Below are 7,939 nucleotides of genomic sequence, written 5' to 3' on the forward strand. Positions count from 1 at the left end.
CAATGGATATATTAAATAAAAATAATCAGTCAAAATGACAGTTAACGTTAGGTGTCAAATGACAGTGACATGACATTTCTCCATTCATGTTTGTTTATTTACACTTTACAAAATTTTCAAATCTTATTTTCTCTCTGGTAAAGTGTAAAATAATCAATTCTTATTGAAGAACTAATAAACCCAACGGCAAAATGTCGTATATGTTAGCGCATTTGCACAATGGCTGGCAGGTGGACCAGGCCATACTGTCCGAGGAGGACAGAGTAGTGGTAAGTGAATTTATGGGATAAATTCAAACAGTAACTTTATTTTCCTAAATGTTTGTTGTATTGTTAATAAAACCTTAAGAGAAAACCAATTGAACATGTTAACTATATAAACAAAACAATTTCTCACTTTCTCTGTATCTGGAAGAGGCATGCAAGACAAATTCTATTTAAGTTTCTGTACAACAAAAAATGAAGATCTTCAGAGCTACATGAAGAAATTCCTTAACTGAGTAACTCCACAAGAGCATGATAGGTATTTGTAGAATATTCTAAAAATTTTTTTGTAACTGTTCCAATTAATATTGAGGCAAAGGTAAGTGTTTAAAACTCAACTGTACATGAAATAAGACTAAGTAAATAATCAGAGTCTTGCAATGGTACAGTGTGGCTCAAATTCGAGCGCACATAATCAATAAAAGAAAACCTGTTGGTTGCTCAATAAGAAAAACCCTTTTGAATCATTTCTCTATTTTTTTTAAGGTAATAAGGTTTGGTCACGATTGGGACCCCTCTTGCATGAAAATGGACGAGGTACTTTACAGTATCGCGGAGAAAGTGAAGAATTTCGCTGTGATTTATTTGGTGGACATTACCGAAGTACCCGATTTCAATAAAATGTACGTACCGCAAGTTTTCTTTTAAAACACTTGACATTAATAAGAATTTTTATTTAGGTACGAGTTGTATGACCCCTGTACCGTAATGTTCTTTTTCCGCAACAAGCATATAATGATAGATTTGGGCACCGGTAACAACAACAAAATCAATTGGCCCCTGGAGGATAAACAAGAGATGATCGATATCATTGAGACGGTATATCGGGGGGCCAGGAAGGGCAGGGGTCTTGTGGTGTCCCCCAAAGACTACTCGACTAAATACAGATATTAAATTCGGGTTTGTTTGTGCTGTAAATATATTTTAGGTGTTAAATTTACTTAGTAATAAAAGATCATTGTGTCCTCTTTTTAAGTACTTTATTTATTTTATACCAACAGTTCAGGATCAACTTTTTACATCTCAAAATGTAGTAGTTTGGTTACAAACTAGGATCACAATATATATTTTAAAAACCGAAGGTGTTTCAAGTGTGCAGGGCATTAAAACTAGCTGTAATTAAGTACAGAGCAGTAAAACAGGAGTAAACATTTTTTGGTTAATGTGAGAGTATTCTGATCATTAATATTAGATGACATCACCAGCTTATTAAAAGAGATATCTAGGTTGTTCATTATTTACAACTTAGGAAACTAGTGCAATTAAATGTAAGTTAAACCCTTAGCTTGATTATATTGAAAATTTGAGGCAACTGTATGATAGAGACTTATGTATCTCTTCCAGGCAGTTGAGTGGTTTTGTGGTGCCATCAAGGTTTGTTATATTATTATAACCTTGTTCCGAGGTTGTGTTATTGTTATAATGCGTCACAACCAAACTGTATTCAGAGGAATCAAGCATACAATAAATCAGTCTCCAAAAACCAAACCTTGTTATGGTCTTATTTCATTTACCCTATGGTAACTACCTTCCACAGTTTCACTATTACAGGCAGTTGAGAATATGCCTAGACATAAGGTCAACTGCCTGGTATATTTAAATTAATTTGACTCTATTTCCTACTGAATAATTCTGAAACGGTTGTATTTACAGGGAAACTTGCAGTGACCTTTTTTGGGAAGAAACTCATTCGTTTTCATTTGAAACAAAAATCAATAAAATTTATATACGAGCTTCGAAAATATTTCAATTTTTATAAAGCCCTAAACTATCAACAATTTTTTCTATTGAGATACAACTGAGATACTTTTACCTGAAAATGTTGGAATAAACTTATGGTTACACTGCGTGAACTATAATAAATCAATGACTCAATTGCATGGACTAAAATACATTATTCCAGGGAGTTAAGTCAGAATTTATATTTGAAACTTCAGGCAACTATAGGATAGAGACTTATGTATCTCTTCCAGGCAGTTGAGTGGTTTCACTATTCTATTCAGTTGAGAATCTTTACACATGCGATCAACTGCCTGGAATATTTAAATTACTTTGACTCTATTTCCTGAAAATATCTGGAATAAACTAATGGACTGCTAGACTGCTTGATATGTAAAGGCATCAGTGACTTAACCAGCTGGAATTAAAAAAAATTATGATTTTTTTCAGGCAGTTACTTAGAATCCTAATTCACCATTTCAATAACTTTACTAGGAAACTTGTAATGACGGTTTTAATAAAAAAACTCAATGGCTTTGATATAAAACTAAAATCAATAAAATCTATACAGTAGTTTTCAAAATATTTGAATGTTTGTAAAGCCTTTCAGATCCAAGATTTTTTGTAATCCATTGATAAACTACTCAATAATTCCGAAGTAAGTTGTGCAGAGCATTAAAATTGACTGTAAATAAATGCATTATTAAGTAAATAATTGTAAAACAGTGTCAACATTCCACCTAATTTAAATTAATTGATTCATAAGTACGTTTGATAATCGGTGATTGTTTTTTTTTGTTGGGGGTTAATTTAACTAAAGCTTTTTACGTAAGTAATCTAATAAGATAAGGTTAATAATTACCCTTTTTAGGTATACAGGGTGTAAAAGAATGCTTCATAATTCTTTAACAATCTTTAAAATTACTACTAAGCGCGTCTAATACAGATTTAAACGTTATGAGTATTCGGATCCTTAATATTAGATCCCATCATCAGCTTGTTAATAGAGATATCTAAGTTGTTCAATATTAACATCTTGGTAAACTAGTGTATTTAAATGTAAGTTAAACCCTTTAAGGGGCTCTCAGCTTAGAGCTATTAGAGAAATAGGCAGTATCAAAGTGTTCAGGGAAAAAACAATAAAATATCTCCATGAAAACTGTTTTTATGATGTGGTAGATTTTTGAAACACACTCCGTCAATGTTCAATAGCTTATGTGTATTATTTTATGTCTCTATATCTTTAGATCAATTGATTATTTTAAATGTGTTATCCTATCTGATTATTTTACTTGCAAATTTTAACTTTTTATATTATGTGTGTACATACATACAGTTTGTGAAACTATTTTCTCTTTTTCTCATAAGCACCAAAATGATGCACTGTATTTGACATTGCTTTGTGATTGTTATATAATTTTGTTGGCAATAAAAGTTATTATTATTAGGTTAGTTATATTTGAAATTTCTGGCAACTATGTAATAGAGACTTAAGTACCACTTCCAGGCAGTTGAGAATATGCCTAGACAAGCGGTCAACTGCCTGGAATATTTAAATTACTTTGACTCTATTTCCTGAAAATATCTGGAATAAACTAATGGACTGCTAGACTGCTTGATATGTAAGGCATCTATGACTTAACTAGCTTGAATTAAAAAAAATGATGATTTTTTCCAGGCAGTTACTTAGAATCATGATTCACCATTTCAATAACTTTACAAGGAAACTTGTAATGACGGTTTTGGTAAAGAAACTCAATGGCTTTGATATAAAACTAAAGTCAATAAAGTCTATACAGTAGTTTTCAAAATATTTGAATTTTTGTAAAGCCTTCGTCAAAACCAAGATTTTTGTAATCCCTTGATAAACTACTGAATAATTCCAAAGCGGTTGTATTTACAGGGAAACTTGCAGTGACCTTTTTTGTGAATAAACTCGTTCGCTTTTATATGAAACTAAAATCAATAAAATTTATACATGAGCTTCAATAATATTTCGATTTTTGTGAAACCTGTGACAGTATCAACAATTTTTTCTAGTGAGATACAACTGAGATGCTTTTGCGTGAAAATGTTGGAATAATTTTATGGTTAGATTGCCTGAACTATATTAAATTAATGACTTATTTACTTGGCCTACAAGAAATTATTCCAGGCAGTAAAGTCAGAATTTACATTTGAAATTTCAGGCAACTATGGGATAGACAATTATCACTTCCAGGCAGTTGAGAATATCTCTAGACAAGCGATCAACTGCCTGGAATAATAAAATTACTTTAACACAATGGCCTGAATATATTTGGAATAAATTAATCGTTAAAGATTGCCTAATATAAATGTAGGTTTTTATTTTTTTTTGTATTTTGAGTGAAATATCAATCAACCCCTCAATAGTTCTCACTGGTGACCTAAATGTGGATTTATTAGACTCTGGTTCTTCTGAGACTAGCTTGGCCTTGAGTGGGATGTTTAAATCTTCTAATCTTACTATGCACGTGGATATCTTTCTTACTGCCCACCCATGTAACAGCCGGTCAAAAAAAGAAAAAGACTATGTTTGCTGAACTTATGGTAACACAAATGTTATTTGTAATGTGGTAAATGCTGGACTGTCCACGCACTATGTTGTGTTGTGCTCCTTTCTGGAAAACACCAATCATTCTGTGGGCACAAATAGGGTAGGAAGATTGTACACTAGAAAAAATTTTCATAAATTTAAAGAACTTTGTAATGCAGCAGACTGGGAAAGTTTAATGTTGGAGAATAGTAATGAACCCCTTTTAAAATTTCACACTCACATTATTTCATTTTCACATCAAAGGTTTTCGATTTAGCTCTCCCCTTAGTTAAAATTAAGAAAAAAAGGAAAACTGTGGTACACTAAAGGACTCCTAACTTCGGATAAAATTCTCAAATCGTTGCATTACATTAGAAAATTTGCAATTGGTAATGCACATTTTGGGTCTTATGTTAATAAGTACCGCAGGATTTACCGAAACTCTATTAAGCTGGCAAACAACCTATATTACTCTAAAAGAATTGAACAATCATCCAACAAATCTCCCTTGACTTGGAAAATTGTTAACAACATGAGGGGTGGTGTACAATGCGATCCTGCTTCTGAAGCTTTATCAACTAAGTCCCTTAACATTTATTATCAGGGTATTTCCTTGTATCTCTCTGAGCATTTACCCCAGTGTAATGTCGATCTAGTCTCTTACTAGCACTCATGTCCCTGAAACATTTTTCCTTGGACCTACAGATCCAAATGAGATTAAAGTTGTCCTGCGTCACATAAAGAGTAAGAATTCTGGTGAGTGGGATGGAGTTTCGGTGAGAGTACTTGCTGCATTGCCACAAACCTCACTCTCTGCACTTTCTGAAGTAATCAATATTTCTTTTTCATCTGGATCTTTTCCTTATTCTCTTAAAGAGGCTTTGGTGAATTCAATGTGCAAAGGAGGTGACCACCACAGTCTATCAAATTTTAGGCCAATAGCTCTGCTTCCCACTCTTGGCAGGGTAATTGAGAGACTGGTTAAAACTTGTGTGATGGACTTGCTTAAAAGGCATATCAGTTTAGTTTTCGGGAGAAAGTCGACACGGCCGATGCTATTTTCAACCTTTTGGAGAGCCTCTACTTGGGGTTGAATTCTGGTGAGTGTGCGGCAGCAGTTTTCTGTGACTTTTAATTGTGTAAGTCACAGAAGTCTGCTGCGGAAGCTCGAGATCTATGGTTTCGGTCCTATCTTTCGCGTAGAACACAGAGAGTGCTCTTTGGTGACACTAAGTCTGGTATAGGTAGAAAAGTTTATAAAGAACCGGCTGCTCAATATGCGCACAAACCCATTTTTCAACACAAAATCGATAGAAAATCCGGTGGCAGAGAGAAAAGACGAGCGCAATATATTTTCTCTCGCTTCTTATTAAAGAAACCGCAAGAACAAAGCAGTCGCCGTACTTCGTTTCTTTGTACCTGCCGGGGATTTAAAGCCTATGACGTAGCCTGAAGGCCTACTCAGTGTCGTCTCGTACGGGAAGTGAGTTAATCGTGTTATAAGGCATTTAAAATCTGTTGTGTGTTTTTTTTAAAGTATAATAGTGACATAGACTATAGTTTTTTTAGTTAGACTATCCAATTTTTATTGTAAAAGGTAAGTAAAATTGCGGAAATTTCGAATGATGAGTGGATAAATATTTGCAACCATATAAACAACATAGAAAAACAATATTTCGAAAGATGTGATTTTGATGAAGCATTGGATTCTTTAAAATTTACAGTAAATACAGGCTCATCTGATGAAGAGATCGAATGCTCTTCATCGAATGAATCTGATTTAGGTTGTAATACACTATCTGATAGTGAATAAAAATATATAATATGTAAAATAATGAAATAAGACTTTAAGCTTATACCAATTTGTTTCTTTACACAAGTCGTTTAAAATACCTAATCCTTAAAAAAAATGTGAATAAAGAATAATTTTCAGCTACCTATTTGAAGTCCTGTTTTAAAAATAATTAGCGAACTACATCCTCCTGTAAGTAAAACTATTTTTTATTAGATTTTTTATGGGAACATCACAATGCTAAAAAATATAATTTTAATTTATCTACATTTTTTTAAACGAATCTCGAAGCAATTTAATTCAAATATATGCATTCTTAGTTGGTATTTCAACTAAATCAAACGCACTTATAATATCGCTAGCTATACTTACTAAAAATCTAGGGCTATTTAAACTCTAGTACAAATAAATATTAATAATTTCAACAAGTGTGCCGCCTCCACTGTCTTCAGACCTCGACATAGTCATCTGACCCGATCGATAGAATAACGAGATGCGCGGATTTTGCCGCCTGTTGATGTCACCGGTTCTTTATAAACTTTTCTTACTTTACTCATTGATGCTGGTGTGCCCCAGGGCTTTGTCCTCGGCCCCATTTTGTTCTTGTTATACGTCAATAGTCCGCCTCTGGTCCCTGTTTCTGGAAAGTTTACACTTTTTGCCGATGACCATTATACTTTGGCATGATATTAACCCTGAAAGAATGAGAGTTGCCATTGACAGACTGACTCTTTTTAAGTTGTGGTGTGATGCTAACAAGTTACATTTTAACATCGCTAAAACTAAAATTCTATCCTTTAGGTCTGATCTAGAGGCAGTTACTTTGCATAATAATTTAATCTGTCGCAAGCAAATTTTTGGGTGTGACGATCGATAAGTTTTTAAAGTTTGAAGACCACAACTCTTGCAAAAAAAATTGTGATCTAACTGTTATGCAATTAGTGTAATTCCTAATTGTTGTAGCCAAAAATGCTTACCATGCATCTCATCGAATCCCATCTTAGGTATGGATGGAATTGTCTTCTGGGGAGTTTGTTCCCAGTATCTGTATAATTCTTTATTTGTTATGCAGAAGAAGGTAATTCGCTATATTATGTGCTATCCTAACCTTGCCCTCCTTATTTATAATGGAAACAGTTTGTATTGTTCATAAAAAATACAAACATGAGCTTAATTTTCCATCTGAGTACAATCTTCGTAACGCATTTTTCTGCCTCTTCCTATTCCAAGATCTGAAAGGGTAAGGGCCTCGTTTGTATACGGAAGCTTTTTAATCATTTACCTCTTAACTTGAGGAATACTGAATGTGACCTTAAATTTAGGAAAAAATTAAAGAGATTTTTACAAAGTGAAACTTTTTACTCATTGGATGAATTTTACGCCTTTCTCATATTGTTTTGTTATTTATGTTATTTCATTATGTTATTTTATTTTATAAGTTTTAAAACCTTTACCTATAATGTTTTCTTATATTGTTTTAAAAATATTTCCACTATTTTCTCTTTTTTACAGCTTTGTTAAAAACTTTTAGGTTTATAACTACAAAGCGATTTTTGAATTTGAATTAATGACGTCTTTTGATCCAAGCACCAAATATTTGATACTTTC

The 7,939-nt window shown here is 32.9% G+C and overlaps 1 protein-coding gene across 1 annotated transcript; it reads left to right on the forward strand.

The window, feature by feature from the left end:
- Positions 1-61: 61 nt before the first annotated feature.
- Positions 62-1,233, forward strand: LOC126736051 (thioredoxin-like protein 4A). The gene is made up of 3 exons (XM_050440249.1): positions 62-269; positions 750-886; positions 944-1,233. The coding sequence occupies exons 1-3, from the start codon at positions 192-194 to the stop codon at positions 1,155-1,157; spliced, it is 429 nt and encodes a 142-aa protein (XP_050296206.1). The 5' UTR covers positions 62-191; the 3' UTR covers positions 1,158-1,233.
- The last annotated feature ends 6,706 nt before the right edge of the window (positions 1,234-7,939 follow it).

The sequence above is a fragment of the Anthonomus grandis genome, chromosome 5, assembly GCF_022605725.1.
Source record: "Anthonomus grandis grandis chromosome 5, icAntGran1.3, whole genome shotgun sequence".
NCBI lineage: Eukaryota > Metazoa > Arthropoda > Insecta > Coleoptera > Curculionidae > Anthonomus > Anthonomus grandis.

What these genes read in the sequence shown, in the direction of transcription:
- LOC126736051 (XM_050440249.1), top strand. Translation starts at nt 192, where the DNA reads ATGTCGTATATGTTAGCGCATTTGCACAATGGCTGGCAGGTGGACCAG. An exon ending in CCGAGGAGGACAGAGTAGTG is followed by an intron (nt 270 to 749) that starts GTAAGTGAATTT and finishes ATTTTTTTTAAG; the next exon opens with GTAATAAGGTTTGGTCACGA. An exon ending in GTACCCGATTTCAATAAAAT is followed by an intron (nt 887 to 943) that starts GTACGTACCGCA and finishes ATTTTTATTTAG; the next exon opens with GTACGAGTTGTATGACCCCT.